Below are 23520 nucleotides of genomic sequence, written 5' to 3'. Positions count from 1 at the left end.
TCTTTCTTTCTTTCTTTCTTTCTTTCTTTCTTTCTTTCTTTCTTTCTTTCTTTCTTTCTTTCTTTCTTTCTTTCTTTCTTTCTTTCTTTCTTTCTTTCTCTTTCTTTCTTTCTTGCACTGCATGCTGGGAGATTGGTAGCGGCGTCAGCATGGACGGTGTGGGAGACACATAGTGATGTAACAACTGAAGCAGAATGGGCTCTGTGGTGGAGGGTGAGGTGGCCGCGGGCAGGTTCCTCGCTGTGAGGGTTGAACTGAACGGGTTTAAATTTTGTTTGATTAACTTTTATGCACCTGCAGAAGGTGCTCACAGAATCCCTTTTTTCCTCACTTTAGAGGATTTTTTGAAAAACTGTGATCCAGGGGACGTTATAGTGATGGGCGGTGACTGGAACTGCACGTTAGATTTTACTTTAGATAGAACAGGTGCAGAACCTCATTTCCAGTCATCATCGGTTTTATCAAAGATTGTTTCTGACTCTTCTTTGGTTGACGTGTGGCGGCTTAATAATCCCCAAACCAGACAATACACGTGGGCCAGGAATGTGGGTGGAAAATTGAGCCTCGCTAGACTGGACAGATTTTATATCACAGACAGTTTTAGAAACAGGGTTTATGGATGTTCCATTTATCCAGTTGCTTTTAGTGATCATCATATGATAACACTAGAATTACACCTTGGATCTTCTACAAAAGGAAGTTCATACTGGCATTTCAATGTGAAGCTTCTACTGGATAGAGTTTTTTGTGAGAAATTTGAGTTTTTTTGGGAGCTTTGGAGATGTAGAAGATCTGATTTTGTTTCTGTTAGCCAGTGGTGGGAGGTGGGTAAAGCACAAATACAGGTTTTCTGTCAGCAGTATACGAGCCATTCCACAGTTGCAACTAAGAGAGCAATATCTGCTTTGGAAGAAGAAATTTCTGGGCTAGAAAACACTTGTTCAACTCATAGTGCTTCACAAGGACAATTACTTAAGAGCAGACGGGGTGAACTGAGTTCATTTCTCCGTGAAAGGGCTAAGGGAGCTTTAGTTCGAGCTCGGTTTACCACCATCAGAGACATGGATGCTCCCACGTCGTTCTTTTTCAACCTGGAGAAATCTGTTTCTAGGAAGAAACAGATGGTCTGTCTGCGCCTTCTTGATGGGACTGTTACTACGAGTCCGGCTGCCATGAGAACTCTTGCGGTGGATTTTTATAGCGGCTTATTCGGAAAAGAGGACTGCGACAGCGACTGTGTGGATCAGCTGATGGAGGGACTCCCACGACTGAGTGACGCAGACAGGGATCTTTTGGACTCTACAATCTCCATGGAGGAATTGACTGCTGCTGTGGGTCAGATGGCGCTCGGGAGGTCTCCTGGTTTGGATGGGCTGCCGGCGGATTTTTATAAACACTTCTGGAAGTGCCTGGGCCCGGATCTACTAGAGGTGTTCAAGGATTGCTCACAGACTGGATTGTTACCTTTCTCATGCCGTCATGCTGTTCTCTCTCTTCTTCCTAAGAAAGGAGACTTAACTCTCCTGAAGAACTGGAGACCGCTTGCTTTGCTCTGTACAGACTATAAGTTGCTCTCTAAGGTCCTGTCCAATAGACTTAAGAATGTTTTAGGTGTAATCATTCACAGAGATCAGTCCTATTGTGTGCCTGACCGATCTATTATGGACAATCTTTTTCTTGTACGTGATTTATTTGATGTTTGCAAACACTGTGACACCTCAGTTGGACTATTATCCTTGGATCAGGAGAAGGCCTTCGATAGGGTTGATCATATTTATTTATTTTCTGCTTTGAGAGCTTTTGGTTTTGGAGAGTTTTTTACGTCTTTGTTGGCTCTTTTGTATAAGGAGGCTTTTTGTTTAGTCAAGATTGGTGGCGGACTGAGCAGACCTGTTATGGTTCAGAGAGGGATTAGACAGGGATGTCCACTTTCTGGACAACTGTACGCTATTGCCATTGAACCTTTTCTCCATAGGCTACGTACTCTGCTTACAGGATTGATGTTACCAGAAATGTCCCACAAACCGTCTCTTGTGGTGTCTGCATATGCAGATGACGTAACGGTTTTTGTTCGACATCAGGCAGATATTGATTCTCTGTGCAATGTTCTGGATCTTTTCCAAAGGGCTTCTTCGGCTAAGGTGAACTGGGGTAAGAGCACCGCTCTATTGTTGGGACGTTGGTCGGGCTCCACATTGCCTCTTTTGCCTGGGAATCTTGATTGGGGAACGGAGGGGATGAAGTTTTTAGGAGTTTATTTGGGCAGTGACGTTTTTCAGAAAAAGAATTGGGAGGGTGTCATGGAGAGAGTGTGTGCCAGACTGTCTAAATGGAAATACCTGCTGCTTCAGCTTTCCTTCAGGGGTAGAGTTCTTGTTGTCAATAACTTGGTTGCCTCGACACTTTGGCATAGTATGATGGTGTTGCCTCCTCCTGCAAGCCTCATCACTGCACTTCAAAAGACCGTGGTGGATTTCTTTTGGTCTGGTCATCATTGGCTAAGAGCTGCCATTCTCTACCTGCCGGTTGAGGAGGGCGGTCAGGGACTGATTGATATTTCGGCCCGTGTAGCTGCCTTTAGACTGCGGACAGCGCAGCGTCTGCTCCACGGTTTTGGACTGCCGTGGTTGGATACTGCATGTGTGCTGCTGAGGAAAGCTGGGGGTTATGGATTTGACAAACATTTGTTTCTGCCCCAGCTTCATACCTTGGACCTGACTGGACTTTCACCTTTCTACTGCTCTGTCCTACAAGCCTGGCGACTGTTGCTCTGCAAAAGGGAAATAGTTTCAACACCTGGAATATGGCTGTTCGAAGAACCCATTTTTGGAAACGACCTCCTCAACTCACAGATTCTGGTTTCTGCTACCATGAGGTCGAAGTTGAGAGATGCGGGCTGTGTGAAGCTTGGACATCTCCTAATGACTCCTGCTCCTGAGCTTTCTGCTTTTACCGGAATAAGATCTCTCAGAACATTGGAAAATCTCGTGAAGGAGATTTGTCTCTCCTTGCCTGTGTCCTATCAAACCTATGTGATGGATCCTACTGCATCTAGCCAGTGGGTGGATGGTGTGGATTTCATCTTTCCTCCTCTGCAGGTTTCTCCGGCCTGCGAGGGACGGCAGGAGGACGGAACTAAACTCCTGTCCTGGACTACTCCTCAAATAGGAACTTTTGAAACGATTGGGAAGAAGGCTTTATATCTTTTATGTGTTAAAGTTTTGAACTTGCGCTCCTTGATGGATGTCAGAGTGTCGAGGTGGGCTGAGTTGTTTGGCACGGGGTCTTCCCCGAGGGGCTGTTGGAGATCCCTGTACAAAGCTCCTGTTGAGAAACGGGTAGGTGACCTCCAATGGAGGGTCGTACACGGGATCATAGCCACGAACAGATATCTGGTACACCTTAATCCTGGCGCGGGGGATGGGTGTCCGTTCTGTTCTGTTGCAGAAACTGTGGAACATCTTTTTTTGCAGTGTCAACGTCTGACTGGACTTTTTTCTCTTCTTCGTTCTTTTTTTGAGGGGCTGGGAGAACAGTTTTCATCTGTGTGTTTCATTTATGGGCCAAAATATTTGGCCAGAAAGCGGAGAGTCCATGTTTTGTTAAATTTTCTTTCCGGTGAAGCCAAGTTGGCGGTATGGTTGACGAGGAAAAATCGGATACGGGGAGTTGGGTCTGACGATGTCCTGTTTCTTTTTAAAAGACTTTTGGTGGCAAGGTTGAACGTCGAATTTGGTTTTTATAGGCTCACACATGCACTTGATGTTTTTGAAAATATTTGGGCTGTACAAAATGTTTTGTGTTTCGTCAAGGATGACTCTTTAGTGGTAAATTTTTGAGTTTGTTTCTTTGTTTTTGTGTTTTTCTTTAATTTTTTGATGTGAATATTTTATTTGTTTAATGATGATTGGTCATTAAAGGTGTTTTGAAACTCAAAACTCTTTCTTTCTTTCTTTCTTTCTTTCTTTCTTTCTTTCTTTCTTTCTTTCTTTCTTTCTTTCTTTCTTTCTTTCTCTCTCTCTCAGGATGTAGCACACTGTTGATTTTGCCACTCCTAATTCTGTAGCAATTTCTGGCATGTTTTTTTTTCTGTTTTCTCAGCTTTATGACGGCTCCTTTCACCTGCGTGGAGAGCTCCTTTGACCGCATGTTGTCTGTTCACAGCAAAATCTTCAAAATGCAAGCACGAGTCCTCTAATCAACTCCAGGCATTTTATCTGCTTCACTCATAATGACATTACAAGGAAATTGCCCACACCTGCCCGTGCAATAGCATGGAAGTCAATTGTCCAATTACTTATGAGCCCATGAAATGAAGGGATAGTGCTTAAAAAATGCTTTAGTTTTTCACATTTTTATGCAATCTTTTTGTTCAACCCATGGAATAAAAGCTGAAAGTCTTCACTTCAATGGCATCTGAGTTGTTGTATTTAAAATTCACTGTGGTAATGTACATAAACTAAATTAGAAAGAATGTATCTCAGTCCAAATATTTACTGTCCTGACTGTAGATCGCTAGAGCAGACTAACACATTTAAATCATTTTATGCTTTTGTCACTTTCCCTATTCCTGAGCCTGTGGCGAAGTAGTGCCCAGCCGGTACTCTGTCTTTGCATGCAGTTTTACAGGTGCACATTTACTGTGTTTGCATGGATTAAGTTTGCTGTGCCCAAAGAGTTTGACACGTTGCAGCACAGTTTGGTTTAGTCCGGCCAGAAAAGCCTGTGATTTGCAGTAAGTAGAACTTTGTCAGGAAGGCAGGCTAAAATAAAATATTTTAGATGCCACTACTGCTTCAGTCGTTTGGTTTTACTCACAGCCTGGCTCAACAACATGAAGAAAACACTACTGATAAAGTCATAAAAACAGATGATGTGTGTCTTTGTACTAACCATGTCTGTGTAATCATAGTGTGCTCCATTATCATGTGTCTGTAGATGCTGAGAACTCCTTTGCACACCTCAACCTGGTTTTCTAAGAGTTTTGGAACATCCTGGCAGGGCTCCAATAGAAACACATTGGAGGAGTTGGTCAGGAACACCTACATGCATTAACAGATTAGCAAAGGTAGACCAGATCTAAAATAACAAGTAATAGGGGGACACATATTTTATTGCTCCTTTATAAAACAGAAGGTAAATAAGCAACCTTTTTAAATAAGCAACTTTACTTTCTTTCTAAATGCAACACTACAAAGATTTAAAACACATTCTGCTGAAGTTTTCATAACATGTTGCTATCAATGCATTTATCAAAATGATGGCTCAATTTTTTACACAAAATATCATTGGGTGTGAATAAAAAAGCAAAATATATGTTGGAATCTTAAGTAGATACTAATGGAAAACCCTGCATATCAATAAATAAGGTTTGTCTTAATTCACACAATAAATCCATTTGATATTAAAGTTAACCATCAAACAGTTTTACAAGTAAAAAGGGTTAAAGCAATGCTGGTAATTAAATAATCAGAACTGCTGATGATCGAACTTGAATGGACTTCTCTGAACAGCTGGACACGTTTTCCTTTTAGAAAGTAATAATTGTTACAGGAACATACCAACTAATAATATAATATTAATGCAATCTAATAAGAGGGAGAGTGTTATTTTACACCATCTTGGCAACAACAATGGAAATTGATGCTGCTGGGTTTAAAAAGATATCAGTAACTTCTTTTATTTCCTGGATGGTGTCATGAGTTAAAAAGAACCGTGGGCACAGACCTGTAGTGTGGGCTGGATGCCAGCATTGACGTCCATGTTCTGCTCCTCTGTGAGAAAGCCGCGACTGATTGCACTACTGAAGGAATAAGTCCTTCCCCAGCTGGATGAACGTTTGTGCCCAAGACCCTGAAACGTTGAGGCCAAGACATAGAGGGGAGCTTGGTTATTTTTAGTAAACATAAAGGATCAAAAGGAAAAATTAAAGATGCCACCAAAAACCGCTGGATGATGGTAAATTACTGCTGTATTTTAGTAAAGGGATGCATGTTTTGTCAGAGTGTAACAGGTTGATAAAAAGCCATGGCAACCTTCACAAAATGGTCAAAAAGAAATCTATTGTTTTATATTTCCTACTGCATTAAGTAAAAAGTATCTTTTGAAACTTAAATTTACAAACACGGTTTGTCATAAAATATATAAAACCTCTAGCAGTATTGCAGTTGCATTATCACCTGTGACAGAGCAATTTCACAACAAAACTACTTACACTGTAACTCCACTGCTGGCAGGAAATGCAAATTTACTTTACGTCGATGATATTTGTATTTTTACCTGGATAAGCTCATGGTTTGTCTCTGAGCTGAGTATCTGCTCAGGGTGATCATCCACTTCATCTCCCTGTATAGTTGTATCAGGCTCTGCCATGAAATTAGGCTTCTCTTCCAGGATCCATTTTCTGTATACTTTGATCACCTTCCTGGTTGCTGACGCTTCACAGGAAGGTAACAGGAAAGCCTTTGGAGGACAAATAGAAAACTGCATCAAAAAAGAAATTTTACAAGGAAAAAACACAAGTACGACATTTGCACTAAGTACTATTTAACCACCAGCAGAGGGCGACAAACAACTAACTATAGGAGCTCAATTCTTTGTTTAATTAAATTTCTATTATAGCTTGACTCAATACATTCAATTACAGGTACAATATTGTGCGGTGACACCACAGTACCTGGTGGAAGATTTCATTGACAAAGTTCACATTATCTCGCGTGGACAATAGGAGCGAATGCACCATCTCGTAGACCTGCCGGTGCTCCTCCTCAATGCTACACAAACTAGAGTCGCTGGGCCGTCGATCAGACAGTGTGCTGCTGTTTGAATGACTCTTCTCCGGTTCTCCTACTGGACCATTTGAATCAGCGTCCCTCTCCTTGTCTTGGCTGCTACTGCCTGCAGTGACAGTCTGGGAATAGCAAAGAGAGTAAGAATAGCGACCATAACACCTTCAGGACACCAATTTGATAGCAGTTTATAACCATGTTACTATTATTCTAAAAACAAATATTTGTTTGTAGTACAGAACAGTTCTGGTTTAATGTAAACTTTATGAATCAAATCCGAAAATCACTGTAAACTATAGGAAATCCTACATTTATTTGAGGTCCAAGTTATGCATCTATACTCAAATTATAAAAACATATTCACCTTTTTTGCATGTCTTACTTTCAAATCATTGGATAGCCAAAATAAAATCTAAAAATTCACACTTTCAACAAAATCCGCCAATTTTTCTAAATCTTACATTGTCTTTGTTAGACTACTAAAATGCTACAACAGCCCTAAGTATCTGAAATTGTAAAAGTCCTAATTTCACCCCAAAAAGATGAAAGACATCGAAAAGGACACTGCAGTGTTCACCTGAATGAGTTTGGGAATGACCTCTGTGCCGTTCTTGGTGCTCTGCGCTGCAGCAGCACAGCTGACATACTTCTTCTCCAGGAAGAAGGTGACCAGCCAATTGATGAAGGCTACACGGGGGGCCAGGTACTGGTCCCTAGTGCAGAAGGTGCTCTCATTGTTCCGTGTCACCGGCACATACAAGGGTTTTGGTCTGTAGTGAGGAAGCTCTGGCGGCACAAGTAATCACATTACTTATTACAGCTTTAAACACAACTTTCATTGATATCAAGTCACAATTTCAGAAAATTTGCTTACCTAGTAAAGGTTTATAAAGGTTTGTGAGCTTGCTGAAGGAGGGGAAAAGATGTGGGAGGTAGTACTTTTTGAAGAGGCTGAAGAGAAACCTAAAACCCGAGTCCTGATGCTCTTTGATCCTCCATTCTAAACTGGATGCCTGACAGACAGACAGATGGGAGAAAGGTGGACAAAATGACTTCAGAGTGACTTTAGCACACTAGTAAGTACATATTAGTAGGAAAAAACAAAAACATGGTAATTGCTTCACAGGCAGGTTATGTCAAAGTTAAAGAAAAAGGGTTTAAAGTATCATTAAAATGTATCATGTAATTAATAACATTTCAGTAAAGAAATAAAGCTATAACTGTAAAGGGTTATGAAGTTTTATAGTTAATCAACTATTAGGAGTCTTTATAAAAACTAGGAAAAAATGAACACATAAGTTGAGTTTTAAAAAGGACTGATTTCTAAAGTGGTTTTCTATTCTTTTTCTTTAAGGCTCCTAATTAATGGCTCATACTTGGAATCGTTGCAGCCAACAAATCAGCCTTGTTGAACTCTTTTTCTCGTTTGCAATGCAACAACTATTGTGTGATTTCTATGATCTTCAAAGCAAAAGTGGTTGATACCAAAACGAAAAAAAAAAAAATGAACGTGAGATAAATCGGAAAAGCACGATCCAACGTCAGACATTTCCATTTATGTGCAGATTCTCATTTCTTTACCAACCACAATAGGTAACAAATAATATTTCCCTTCCCCTTTAATCACCTCATAAAAAGCCAGATATATACATTTAAGAACATCGGTGACTGATCAGCAGAAAAAGTTAGTGCACGATCACACATAGGCTAAATTGCTGTTGTTAAAGAAAGCTGCCCCAAAATCCTCACGAAAGCACATCAGCTGAAATATACAAAGACAAAAAAAAACCTCTCCCTACTTTGAAACATGAAGGATACTCAGTTCTGGTCTGGGGCTGCATCTATCACAGTCTTAAATCTGTGCAGGATGTAATAGAATCTCAAGTCTATCAAGACATTCGGGAGCCAAATGTGCTGCTTAGTCTCAGAAAGCTTGGCTTCAGTCACCGGTTACAAGAGTTCAACAGGATAATGACAACCAGCTAAAAACACCCAAAGAGAGCTTTTCTAGTCATGAGCTAAATCCTATTGAACATCTCTGAAAAGAACACAAACAGCGCATTGGGGGAAGAAAAAAACCCCTAAATCAAGACAACTGGGGCAGTTATCTTTTTGAGGGGTGGATGAAAAACCTGTTAACAGCTGCAGAAGTCTCACTGACAATTACAGAAACTTTTTTTTTGAGGCAGTGATGGCCTCATAACAATTGTGCAACAAATATTAGGCGCCCGGGGCTATTTCATTAGCTTATTTTTCAAAACTCTTACGGAGCAAAGAAATTAGAACAGAGACAACATTTTTTTGGATGAATGTAGCTCTAACGTTTACCTGCTTTCATTTCAACATCCTATAGTTTACATTTGACCAGAGAAGTGTGTCATTTAAAAGCAGCACGAGCATGAAATACACAGAGCAAGTTGTGATGTTAAAGTTTGTCGTTACCTGAATGACCATGTATTTCAGCAGTGTTTCAAGTATGTAACATGTCGGGTCATCTGAAGCTTTTTCTCCTGCAACAGCTGGAACCAGGGGCGTAATCTCCTCTGGCACCACTTTAGCTGTCCAGATAAACAGAAAGACAACGACATTGTGTTGGACTTCAGGAGCTTCAATTATCATACAAGTGAACACAACATGGTTCAATGTCGTGCGTGTCTCGTCTCACCATCTGAGGCGGTGGAGTAGGGGTTGTAGATGATGGTGTCTAGAGTGCAGGGTCCTCGAGAGGATGGAACAGCAGGGAAGCCAGGCACTAAGCAGGCAAATATGAGGAACTGCTCCTCAGCACAGTTGTCCCGTAGGGCTTGAAGCCATAGGAGGAAAAGACGGATCCCCTCACAGCGTATCTAAACAGGAATTATAGTAACGCACACACCAAGAAGTCACACTTTAGCTGCTAATCTTAAAAATGTTTCAAACACTGCAACAACATTGCCTTGACAGAGCCACTTCGATAATCTTTTCATTTATGGTAAAAGTGTTCCCAGTGGTTTTTTTTAATGATCATTAAGCTGTTTTGAGCCAAAATAAAAAAAACTTTCATTTTCTAGGACAGTTTCTACACAGCTGCAGTAGTTCATTAGAAATTTGCCTCTGAGTCATGGGCTGGACAGTTGGCTCAGAGCAGCTCCGTCCCCCTTCCCCTTTCTGTTACTCTGTTACAACCCAACCTAACATTACTCGTACAACAGAAATGGCGAGCAATATCCGAGCTGTCCAGCCGTACAGTTCTGAGCCAGATACCAGCTCAGATGAGGAAAACAAAGACATAGATGCATCTAGTCGTCCATGCATCACAATGGAGGGGAGCAGAGAGCTTGTGGCCCGCTCAGTATATTTTCTATGCAATAATACAATCTTTTTTAACTGCATTTTTTTGTCTGCTCCTGATTCACAACAATTTGAATAAAGAAAATACTCAGAAATGCCACGTGTAGCTTTTTTTTTTAATATGGTTTCCTCTATCATCAAAGAAATGCTTCAAGAACATGTTAAAAATATCCAAATCATGTTTTTTTTAATCGGAATGGGTCTTTAATAATCATAACGATATGGTAACATTGTCTAAAACTTTTCACCTTGAATGAATTTCCAGTGTGTAGTAGTTTTTTCAGTATGGAACCTGTGTGAAAGAGTACAAAATGTCAAAAACAACACTAAAACAAGGATTTTTCCCCCACATACAACAATCAAAGGCAGAAAAATCCCACTAATCACCATCTGCACTGAGATAAATTGACCTTGATGTGCAATATTGTCAACTTGTGGGTGGAGTGACAAGGCTTCACATTTTCCTGATGAAAATTGAAATCAGTTGGAAAACAACACACAATTATGAAGGCAATCTGGTTCCACTGTAATCAAACGAGACACTGCTCTGATTACAAACCAGATGAGGTTAGTATGCGGGAGGACTTATGCTTGACAAGCTGAAAGTAGCTGTTTGCTTATGAGGACAATGTGGGCTGATAGTCATTTTGACTGATCCCTGAAGTGATTTGGAAATTAGGATTATGGCTTCAAAACTTTGATTTGTCCTAGGTCCAAACTAAAAGAAATAAAAAATTAAGAAATATAAAAGGTTGTGCATGGTAGTAGAGACCATTTTCGGTAAAAGCATTAAATTGTCATGAAGCTTTTGTATTGATTTTAATGTCTCATGCTTAAAATGTAGGAGAATACAACTTCTTCATTGCCCCTATTCTTAAATGTATCTGCCCTAATTATAGATAAAAACAAAATAAATAGTTGTAAGATAAAATATATGAAAGGCAGGTTTAACGAATAACACACTTTCTTTTTATTGTCACTTGAAGTGAGCCAATTTTACTTTTCTAGAGTATTTCAAGGGGACTTTGACATTATTTTTTAGCAATTTTCCACTATTTCATTTCAGTCAACTTTACTTAATCTCTTAAAACCTGGTGTCCACATGTGTCGACATCACATCTTGGGTTACATTATCACAGTAGCTAATTCCGCATAACTGGGGCTCTGTGACTATAAATTAAAAATGGCATATCAAGCAAAAGCTCAGGTCTTTAAGAGGTCAAGACTGTGTATGTACGATGCTAACACAGTTTTTTTCTACAGTGTATTAAACATAAAACAGAATAAAACGGAATTAGGCAGTGCAAAGAGGAATCGGTGAAAGCTGATTCGCTGTGGCGATCCTTAAAGGGATATGCAGAAAGGTGAACAAAGTCATTCAAATGTTAGCAAATTTTCAAAGTACATACCTATACTGTGAAACTGCCATCTGTTGTAGATTTTCTCTGGCAGAAGTTGAAGAATTTTCTGAGGAAAAATAACAAGTTTGAATTTACATTTGAAGACACGCTAGATAGAAAAGATCAAGTAGGATTCATAAAAAATTAGAACAGATTATATGGTTGCTTCTCTATGACTTCTGATGAAACACACCTTCAGCAATTAACAATAAATTCCAACTGAAAGGGTTAATTCTGCTTTATTCTAAACAGATTCAGTCAGTTAATGATCTCTAGGACTGGTAATTAAAATCTCAAGGAAGAAATGTACTCTATTCTGATTTACTGAATCTAAAGAGTGAAAAGTGTTTGTATGAATTGAATCTTTGTTGAAATGGATTGAAATGAATTGTTACACCCCTATAATCTACACACATTTCTGAAGACATTACAAAGATGTAGTTACTTTTTCTTTTCCCAACAAACATGAAAACCTTCTGACACATTATAACACTCAACCCCTCAGCAGTAACCACTTCATAACTCAGCTGCTGCACTCCAACCTTTCCGCAGCCTATCATTATTACTCCTTACTGACAGTAGTGACGGGTTCCCCAGGTCCCTTTAGAGACGGTAAGGAAAGACTGCAGAAAAACATGTTTGGACTTTTAGTTCAAAATGATTTCACTGTGAGCAACTGATGCCCCTCCGGCTCGTTTCTCATCATCCTGACTGACTTCACGATAGCAAATGTCAAAGTCTGTACCATCTTTACTGCTTTATGTATGCAGCTCTGACTCACTCAACCGGACAGGCAATCCTAGGCAGCATGCTAAGGGGTTTATCTGTCCAGAAAACTGAGGAAGACGAGCGGAAAAAGGATTCAGAGCATAGCAGCAAAATGAAATGCTCTCAAATGAAAAACAAATAAAACATTTCCAGCACCACATTGAAGCAGGAAACAGATTAGAAACAAGTTTGCTTAACTCCATTTCATTTGAGTCAACAACTGCTTCCTGATCATCTTTTATTTCTTCTAACTTTCCTCTTATGTCCTTTGTGACTACATCCTTTCATTATCAGTGAAGGCTGAGGCACAGTAATCTATACAAACCATAAAGAAGAGGAAGATGATAATACGTGAGGATCAACTTCTCTCTGATCCACAAACGTGATGATATGCATGTACAAGCTTCAGACTACGTCTTGGGATTGATCCCACATGGGATTATTCCAGTTCTTTCCAGGCGCTGTTCTGGTCTCCTTCACTTTGTCTCCTTGGACCAGCAGAGATGTTATGCTAGGCAGTAACACAGCAGGGTAGCCTTCCTAAGCCTTTCTCTGTGTGTGGTTTGTGTGCACACAGACACAAAAACAGTCTAGCTTTTTACAAAGCATCTAAAGGGAATAAGATGGAGAAGCTTGCTCAGAAAACCTCCCTGTGGAGAAGGAATGGAGGCAACAATAAGGAATTTACTGGCTGATATGAAGCAAATGCAAAGTCCACTGGGCAGGAGGTTGGAGGAGATTCTTTAATGCGCAGCCATACTCCAGCATAAAGATAGGAGCATTACTGTGGCGCAACTACAGCCTTAACACATTTACATGATCCGTACTTAGGTTTCCAGTGGTGGAGCTTGAACATGAACAGAATATACTGTGGACTACAAGGGCTTTTGATGACAGCAGTAGAGCTGCAGTGTTCTAAGAAGAAAGCTTGTCATTTACAAAGTATTAAAGATTTTTGACAAGGTGGAAGTGATTAAAACACACAAGGGCAATGAGAACTCAAAGTTACGAACAAGATGAACTTAAACACATACGTAAAGGATAACTATTCTTATCAATATGCAAATACATGCAGCATTAAAACTTTGCCAACCAATTTAAAATTAGGGATAAAATTTAGTCACGGAAATTTCATTGGATTCATGATGGAAATGTGGCCATTACACACAGCCCAACTGATTCTACAGTGTAAAATGTTTTTTTTTTAACTTTATTATCTTCTTATTTAAAGACATTTTGTTAGCCACCCAACTGTGTGAGCACTACAAGTCCATATTTGCATCTTAGTCAAATGTCTTTCCACGATCCATTCATTTTCCTTTTCCTTCATTTACATAGAACCCTTGGTAAGATGACGTAAAAAAAAAAAAAGGAGCAAAACCCAAACCTCTGAGATGGAATAACTCTCATAGGCCTCCTTTACACTGCAGGTCTTAATGCTCATATCCGATTTTCTGACTATATCCGATTTTTTTGACGACCCGCTTACATCATCTTTTAAAAGTGACCCGTATCTGATTTTTGCATTTACACTATACATTGCTGAAACTATCAAACTTAGACGTTCTGAGGGAATACGTAGCAGCATTTCCGCCTTCCGCGGACCTCTTTCGGATGTTTGTGATTGCGGTTGTCATGGAGGCAAGTCGGCGACGGAAGGAGGCGTTGCCTTGGGCGCTCCAGAGGGGAGAGGAAAAAGGAGGGCTGCTCGGCCGTCTTATATGCTCTCTATGAGTTTTGAATGAGGAAGTGTTTGCAGACGTTGTGCTGTCCGAACAGTTTGATCCAAGTGTTGAACCTTTCCTGCGGGATGACTTCTCTTTTCTGACCGTAGTCAGAAACACACGGGAGATTTCCTCGGGGTTCTCTTTTCCGTTCTGAACCCTCAGCCTCCAGAGTGGGTTAAGAAAGACTCCAAAACTTTTGGGGGAGACACCTTATTTTTAATTTACGGTTCTCCGACAGTCCCCCGCTCCGCGCTCACACTCACTCTCTCTCCTTACACAAACACACACGCAAGCGCGCGCGCTCACACACAGTCCCCATCATACACGCCCCCCAAAGAAATAAACGGTTTCTAGCCTGTTCATAGCAACGGTGTCCCGCTTCATTAGTTACCGTTTGGTAACTAATGAAGTTAGTTACAAAGGTAATGGACCGGACATAACAGCGGTTTCCAACTACGGTCTGAAGCCTGAGGCTGAAAGGTAACACGCTGACAGCAAAATCAGCGCACAAAAGCACCTTAATAAGTCATGTGATCTCAGTTGGTGGTGTCCTGAGTTGACGTCACTGACGTACGACTCGCATTTACTGGGGAATATCCGATTTGTCTGCTTACATGGCACACGCAAATGCATGTATCCGATTCGTTTCCGATTTATTTCCACATATGAGAGAGGCCTGTATCCGATCTGAGAAAAACGGAATCCATGCGCTTTTTTCCTGCTTACACGTTCACCGGTCATATCCGATCTGTGCCACATGAGAGGAAAAGATCGGAATTGGGTCACTTGAACCATGCAGTGAAAAGGCGGCCTTATATACATGTAGAACCATGATACTGCTTTTATTCACTGATTGAGCCAGTTGGTGGCAGCATAGTGCAACTTGGCACCTTTCCCAGGTCTTAATACAAATGGTTTCAAGTTACCTTTGTAATTGCTAAAGATGTGTACATTTTGAAACAATAAAACCATACTAATTTTAGGTGGAGAAAAGAAGCTCATTTGAAGATGTCAAGGAAGGTTCTCATTCACTCAGATGATGTCACAAAGTGGAATCACGGCATCTACACTTTGCATACCTTTTTAAAACTCTCATCACGACTGTTTACTTAAAGTTTTACTATTTTTAGAGCAACAATTTAACAAAAACGTTTAGATTACCATAACAGTTTCCACATTAATTTAACTACTAGAATCTGTAAATAAATAGTAAATAAATGGGCCTACAAACTAAATTGTTAAAATGTCTTGGTCTGCAATCGGCCAGTTTGCTTTTCATTAATCAGCTTAGCTAGTTCATTAATAAACACATTTGAATTAATTATAAGTCACAGGCTTCACTGTACGTCTACCAATAGGCAAACACATGAATTTGATCTTCAGTCTTAGAGAAAGGAAAAAAATGTCTTTGTCAGTCAGAATCTGCAAGTTGTCCCACTGAAACAGACGAGAGAGGTGTGTAATGTTCATCAGAAGTACACTTTGACTGTAAGAGACAGAAATGTAAACAAGAGTTATGGTCATGGTCAAGTTTGCCGTCTGACTGTTTAAGGATGTGGACAGGTGGCTTTTAAACAGATAACCAGTTCAAACAGGGGAAGTTAACAGAGGTGACAAGTGGATGATAGAAGAGCTTCTTAGTGAATTCTTGCTTGTCGGTAGCTGATAAATACATATTTTCTGAATCAATTTACAAATAAATTGCTTAAAAATCCTAAAATGTGATTTCCTGGATTCTTTTCTCAATTCTGTCTCTCACAGTTAAGGTGAATCTGTGATTAATACAGATTTTTTTTCTCACTTTTTAAATTGAACAATTTACAAAATCTGTGACTGACAAATACTTTTATACCTCACTGAATTTTTTTTTTTAAAGGAGAAGGCTCTGTTTTGGTTGCCACCACATTATATTTTAAGTAACTGGGTAATAAATTCTGCCAGAGGCATTACTGAATATTTATAATATATCTATAAATATTTATTTACTTAAACCAATTTAAAAAAGAAAAGTAAACAAGCCAAGGTTCTCAGTACACCACAGTTTTCCGTTACATGTGGACTCTAAACATAACAACACTCGGTACCTCCCCAATCCAACTTTTAATCTAAACCCAGCAAACTATTTTAGCAAAGTTCTCATTTTACTGGTATAACATTGAAAAAAATGGCAGCGAGAATGACAGGAGGATTAAAGAATGCTGCGTCAAGTCCTGCTGACAGAGAAAAAGGTCACGATGAGGCCATATCCTGAAGAGAACATGGGAGATTCAGACTTCCCTCCGACTTTGTTGGTGCCAAAACTGTCCTTTAACCTGCCTCTCATCCTTAGCGACAGGCGGATCACACCGCCCTCAGACTCTGTGAGGGCATCTGCAGTCACGGGGGACTACAAACAAACCTTTTAAGGCCTGAGAAGCTCAATTCAGTCTTGTGACTGTCAAAGCACACTTATGAAACAGAGAGAGCTCGAACATTTACTGACTAATCAATGATTATCTACAGCAGATTTTTTTTAGAGAGTTATAAAAAAAAGTTCTAAGGAGAGGCATAAAGAATCCATCCTTAATTACCCATATTAAATCATCATCATAAAAACAAAACAGAACTAGACGTACCAGCATTGTTAAACTCCGCGCAGGACAAAATTTGAAAAGTCACTGTGGTGAGCAGCTCTGCTCAGCTCTGCAATTTGCATAGCCTATAATCGCAAATCTTTTCCTAATAATGTATAAATAAAAACTGTTTTTAACCATAATCAATGCTGAAAAATATTTTCAGATCAAGACAGAGAATTATTTAACTGAACTAAGACTGAAATCAGATCTAGACTTACAAAACGTAAAAATTATTTAAAGCTTTTCTTCTTATTTTGCCCAATGTTTTCTAAATTATAGTTATTTATTAAAGCAGATGTATTATTTACATTTTATTATTGGTTGATTCCCAAACCAAAAACATCTATAGTAATACACCTAAAATCAAAACTCAAGTGATGATTAGATATTTCTGCTAAAGAACAATGACGCAACATCATCGTTCACTTTTTATCCTCTTATTGTTATTTAACAACTCAACAGCATATTGCCCCAGTTAATTTGGTTCAAAAACCTGTGAAATAAGCAGACACCAATTTAAAGTAATAACACAATGACTAATAAAATGTACCACCCAGTAAGATCAGACGAAAAACTGCAGCAAAAATGTAGTAACTTACTGAATTACATAAACGTCAAGTGTCTGACAGTTATGGTGCAGCATCAACAGCTTCAGTGCTGGATGCCTTTAATGGCAGCAGACACAAAGGAAAACCAGGAAGGGAACAGTGATGCTATTCATTGAGCGGGGTGGTGTGCATCTGTAACATTTAACAGCAGACAGCAGGGATCGGCATTTGAGATCACACTCCCCAACAGCAAACAACCTAAAGGGGTCACAACACACCTCAGGCTGACGGTAATGTCATAACCAACTCGCACTGAGCACGCAAGCTGTTGTATTTCTTAAATAAAAACGCAAAGAGGCTGCTCAGGTTAAAAAAACAATTTCAAGGGACAATCGTTTTACCTGTTGTATGTTCTAAGGTTATGAACACATGCTTCTAGGGGAAACCAACAAAACCAGGGGCTTTGCTCCTTTATATTTGATTTTTTGCATGCTGTGAACTATTAAAGCATGCCACAAACACCAGCTTTTGTCACAGACATTATCAGTTTACTCTGTCGTCTAGAGTAAGCTGGACAGAAGCCGCAAGAGCTTAAGACATAATTAGGAAAAACTCTTGGTTTAAATCCGAACCGTATGTTACACCATTATACGAATCACGGGGAAAGGTAAGTGTTGCATACCATTATAACATGACACCAGGTTTATAAGCCAACTAAAAAGTCTTTCTTTGTTGCTCATTTATGAACACATTTTTAAAAAGGATTTCTAAAAAGGTTTTATTTTTTGTTGTTTTGTATTCAACAAATCATATATCGAATCGAAACACAAAACTGAGGTTTGAACCAAATCGTTGCATCCCTAGACATACCCTGTGAAAATGATGAGGGACACAAATATTACAAACCTTAGAGTCACAGATGTATTAAAATTCATTGTACTTCACATATAACTGCACTATTACAAAAAGAAGAATTATCAGGCCACACAAAAACTCTAATATGACCCCGTGTTACTGATGCAATCTTTGGGAAGTAACTCTTGAGGTTTAAATTATGATCAAATATGGTCTAGCGTGCCTCACACAATAAGGTAAGTGAAAGCCCACAAAGTACCAGAGCTAAAGATCAAAGCCACCCTCTATCTGCCCTGTCAACACAACTCAAAGTAAACTCATCTACTGAGGACAAGGGTAAAAGCACACGTTATCACAGTCAGGGGCTAAAATGGGACAAACGACGGTTAATCTGCTTTTAATATTAGCTCTTTCTGAAAGGAAAATATTAAGGAGGAATAGATTCAGCATCCGTTACCCCATCTAATAGCAGTACGTTTTAATAGGAGAGTTGTTTCTTTGTAACAGTGGCAAAAAAGGCAGTGGGGTAAAAAAATTACTGATGTATGTGCGTTCGGATGTACACAAAGTGCTAAAAAACCAAACTATGACGTAATAATAATAATAAGGACCTTAAGAAACCAGAGTAATAAGCCCCAATTATTTCAATTAACACTTAAAATACTTATTGGAATTATTTTTACTCAACTGTAGTGAACAAACAGCCAGAAAACATAAATTTTCTTTAAAAAGTATTGCAATTAGTTTTAAAAGCTACTAATTAATATATGAATGGACTCAAGTTTAGTACCATTCTATATTAAGCATTTATATTATAAATAATCCTATACTAACATGAAATACTTCCAAGGACTGTCTTCAGTCAGTGTTGACCACGAATTAAGGATCATTGCTCCCCTAGTGATCAGACACACTAAAACCCAATAGACCAGACAAAAAAACCAGTCTGGCTTCCATGTGATCTGTTGCCATCCATAAAGACCTGCCCAAAGCAAATGCAACCAGAGAACTGCTCATTTGTAATGGAAACCTGAGCTGCATCTGCAGTCAGGTGGGAAAACAGGGTACTAAGGTACTTTAACCTGCAGATCCAACTTGCTTTGCACACACAAACACGGTCCATATCTTTTGCTGCAGTTGTATACATACTTAGAGCTTAAAAATGATAGTCACAAGGGGATGAGTGAGCTACCACTCTTTTCAATTGATCATATCCCCGGATTTTCACATTTTCTAACGTACATTTAGAATCTTACAAGGAATACTTTGAACTTTGATGTTTTCACCCCAGCTAAACTAAAAAAAAAAAAAAAAAAAAAAAAAAAGGCTGATGCAGTGCAAGTCGTCAATAGGCAGAAAATGTCAGAACAGAAAATTTGAGATGACTTACTTCAAAAATAAAGAGGATGGAGTCCAGCTCCTCCCTCTGAGATTTGTTCCCTAAAATGAAAACAGAATCCGTTCAATACGCAGGTTTGCAAAAGATATGTCCAGAAACAAAGTTGCAGTGAGTATAAAAAATTGCAAGAATAAAAATGTTTATTTTTAGCATTATCAAAAAGAAAAAATGTAACTTTGAAATAATACAGCACAAACAAGTCAATGTACAAGATGCATAATGGCGGAAAAGAGAAATATTTTTACAGGTTGAATAAAGGCTAACTTTTAATTCCAATTTTCCAGGGGTATGAATAATTTCAAGCTTGACTGTCTACAGTGAAATCTGATTCTCCTGCTTGCAACATTTTGAATAAAGCCATTTTCACACAGTCTGCTAAAAAAAACACTGGATCGATACTCAATCCTATAGTGGGAGACTGCTTGCTAGCTTACACTCCTGCCAGCTAAATTTAGAACAAATGGGCTGCTATTTTACTTCCAACGTGAGCAAATGGGACGCTATGCTACTTGGCTTTAGCTTCTTTATTGGCTTAGCAAGCAAGGCACAGCACAATAGCTGAGAAAAGGACAAAGTAACCCAAAAAATTCTGTTAATTTAAATGAAGCCCATAAAATAAAAAAGAATGTCAACAGAGTTGACCCAAAATCCTACAGGGAATCATTCAAATTTACTAATCAACTAATATTGTTTGATTTAAACAAAAAAAAAAAAAAACTTTAAATAAAAATATATTTTACTTACCTTTTTGTTTTAGGTTGCTTTCCAGTGTAATGAAATTTTCATAGAAGATAAAATAAATCTGGGAGCAGTTGCCCTCAAAGAATGCTTTTAGTTCAGTCTTGTCGTTGATATCTAAGGGAAAAAGAGGCAAAACGTTCATATTAATACAAATCATAAACATATCCCCAGCTTATCGAGGAAAAGCCATGTACTTTAACGCATCACAAACAATGTCACATCTGTTTATTTGGGTAGATATCTAATCTTGTGGCAACAGATCAACTTGAGAATAACCTTGAAATGCAGTAGTTTATAGAACTAATGTAGGGCAGTGGGGAAGACAGACGCTCCTGCCGTTTTGTGACATTCCTGCTGCATTGTAGTCTGATTTGGTGAATAAAATTAAGGGAGTAAACTCTGCCAGACAAAAAAAAAAATCAAATTTTGAAGCTGTTGCTGTATCCACCATGATTGCTACTAAAATTACAGTGCTGTTTTAGGACCAGCTGATCAGAGCTGGATATCATCTTCTCAATCAATAAGCTGAAAGAGAAGTGCCATTAGCAACCAATGCTTCTAGGATTCACTGACCTGACCACACTATTTGACCTGGTAGCAGTGATAGGCTGTTTAAGATCCTATAAAGGATTGGCTGCCCTCCAGTTATACACAGCATGGTCAAAACATCTTACAGGAAAACAGAACAGTCCACCTATTCAGATCACCGTCTGTGGAACTTTCTTCTTTATTCTTCTCCGACTATACCAAGGGGGACTTTCTCTCACTAGAACTGATGACAGACAAAGTTTTCAAATTTGCCCACCAAGGTGCTGTGGGTTTTCATCTGCAAGTTACCGTTTGCTGACGATGGAGCTCCCATAACACATACCGGTACTGCTTTTACTCCTTGAATGTTGGAGTAAGCGGAAGGAATTTTAAAGCTGAAGTTGTAATGGCCTTACACCAACACGGGGTGTGGAACAACAAACCTCTGACTCAGACCAGCAGGATGCACGTTTACCAAGCCTGAGTCCTAAACACCCCCCCCCCACACACACACACATGCACAACAGTGAATTCTAGGCTGTTTCATTTTAAAAACTCTATATCTTCTTGTCAAAAATAGGCAACTAAATGTTGTGGAAAATATGGAATCCCAGTGATATCTCTACTGTTCGAAGGCAAAGCTTCTAATCAATCTATTCTAGAGAGTCAGTGAGATTTCAGCAAACCTATGCCTTTTATTGTACCAAAATTTGGATATACCGAAACCCAGCATTCTGAATGTAGCTATAAAAATAAAAAAAAACGCTCAAATTTGCCTTGTATAGAAGACTTGTAATTTGTCATACTGACACAATATGTGCTAGGCCTGGTGTAAATTATCAAATCTGGGACAGGGCAAGAAAACAAAAATTAACATTCACCTAATGTTGCTATTCCCCCTGTACCATATGGCTAACTGCAGGAATCGCAAGAACTGGCCAGGTCCTAGGGAGAATTGGACTTGTGTCCCATATTTCTAGAGTCATCTTGCCAGGACTTAATGCTGTGATAATGAGGACACATGCTGATGCAATTGACTCAGACGTGGAATCACTCAAGGCAACGGCATCTACAAGGCAAGCAAATGGAAACATGTGCAACTATGGAAGCGATTCTGTAGCATAATTAAAAAAAAAAGTCAAAACCAGAAATGCTTTTTCATTTTCAAAATGAAGTTGCATTTTTGACTCAAAATGAAAAAAGGAAAAAGCAATCCAACAAAATGCTTTTTCATTTTCTACTTCAACACAGCTAATTCTGTCACTTAATTAAAATGATAATGAAAATAGTATTCAAAATTTCATTTTCAAAAGGTTCTCTGGTAAATGTGTAGCAAAATTCATTTAGAAATGTCTAATTTGACCATTAAAATGGAATAACAGAAAAGCTTTTTAATTTAAAAAATGAGTCTGCATCAAATGACTCAAAATTAAAATGAAAAATCAATACTTCAAAATGCTTTTTCATTTTCTACTTAAAAATCTGCTTATTCTGTGCCATAATTAAAACCAAAATGCAAAGAGGGGATTGCATTTTCATTTTACCATTCGCACTGCGAACACAGTCGCAGGCAGAAATGCTGCTACGTAGTCCTGAGAAGCTGGGTACAATCATCAGGAGTGCACAGCCGTCACAAAGCCCTCTCCTCTGCCGCTAACACAAAGCTACAAGCCTGGCCCCACTGCGGCACTGCTCCTAGTCTGTCTGTGTCTTTTAGCAGCCGGACACACGGAGATAGCACTGATGACATCGTCCTGCCTCCGCGCTGGAAATGTTAAGTGGAATTGAATTATGAGACGGTGTTTGCAGTGTGGATGTTAATTTGATGCAGCCTCATTTTGAAAATGAAAAAGCATTTCTGTTTATCCATTTAATAGTCAAATTAGACATTTCTAAATAAATTTTGCTACACATTTACCAGAGAACTTTTTGAATATGAAATGTCAAATACTATTTTCATTATCGTTTTAATTACGTGACAGAATTAGCGGTGTTGAAGTAGAAAAGGGAAAAGCATTTTGGTGGATTGCTTTCTCATTTTAAGTTTCAGTCAAAAAATGTAGCTTTATTTTGAAAATGAAAAAGCATTTCTGGTTTTGATTATGCTACAGAAGTGCTTCCATAGTGCAAAAAGCAACACTGCGCAAAAGGAGAAATGAACCAGCAAAACAGAAGTAAAGCCTCACAATCAAGCACTTAATAGACTTACTTCAAATAGACTCATCAATGCATGACTAAACATTTAGGATAAATCTTTAAGAAAGTAGAGTTTCTAGCAAGATCCCACTGAAGTAAAACCTGACATGACATTGACCCACATCCGCAGCAAATACTTTTTTGCTGATTGGAGCAGAAACCTTTAAAATGAGAGGAGTTCAACTTAAGGTATGTAAATATACATCAAAATGTTCCAAAAAACCAATAATGTTTGGCAATGAACAAGGTCCAAAACCTGCTTTGTGTTCTTCTGGCCAACTTCCTGTGGTTTTTTCACCAAGGACAGTTAATCATTTAGTTAAAAAGCTGGTTTAATACTACAGTTTTTATGCAAATACAATTAAAAAGTATTTCTATTGCCACAAAAATTATTTAAGCAGAAGTCATAACTCCTCTCTTTGCGTAAGACTAAAGCCCTATTTACAAAAGTTTACTTAGAATACGCTAATTGTAAAAAGCATATGGTATCCAATAGTGTTAGTAGCCCCAATCTTATTGCTGTTGACATAATTGAGAAAATTCATTTTAGAAAGGCAACTTTTAGACAAACATCCAAAGGTTTTTTTTTCCCCCTATTATAAAAGGTGTAAGGATAATGGCTTTA

General features: G+C 38.8%; 1 protein-coding gene across 6 annotated transcripts in view; it reads right to left on the bottom strand.

The window, feature by feature from the left end:
* ralgapa2 (Ral GTPase activating protein catalytic alpha subunit 2) overlaps positions 1–23520 on the bottom strand; it is a 114051-nt gene that overhangs the window by 78880 nt on the left and 11651 nt on the right. For all 6 annotated transcript variants that reach the window (XM_023951549.1, XM_023951550.1, XM_023951551.1 and 3 more), the window contains exons 2-13: positions 20175–20285; positions 19422–19471; positions 11528–11585; positions 10367–10410; positions 9454–9634; positions 9231–9346; positions 7663–7801; positions 7366–7574; positions 6677–6910; positions 6280–6462; positions 5728–5853; positions 4894–5042 (exon numbers count right to left, since the gene is read on the bottom strand). In XM_023951549.1, the coding sequence (XP_023807317.1) occupies positions 4894–5042; positions 5728–5853; positions 6280–6462; positions 6677–6910; positions 7366–7574; positions 7663–7801; positions 9231–9346; positions 9454–9634; positions 10367–10410; positions 11528–11585; positions 19422–19471; positions 20175–20285 (1600 nt within the window). The remainder of the gene's footprint in view (positions 1–4893; positions 5043–5727; positions 5854–6279; positions 6463–6676; positions 6911–7365; positions 7575–7662; positions 7802–9230; positions 9347–9453; positions 9635–10366; positions 10411–11527; positions 11586–19421; positions 19472–20174; positions 20286–23520) is intronic.

Source organism: Oryzias latipes, chromosome 22 (genome assembly GCF_002234675.1).
Source record: "Oryzias latipes chromosome 22, ASM223467v1".
NCBI classification, from domain to species: domain Eukaryota; kingdom Metazoa; phylum Chordata; class Actinopteri; order Beloniformes; family Adrianichthyidae; genus Oryzias; species Oryzias latipes.
Note: the sequence above shows the minus strand (reverse complement) of the source record. Positions and strands in the feature narration are given on the sequence as shown.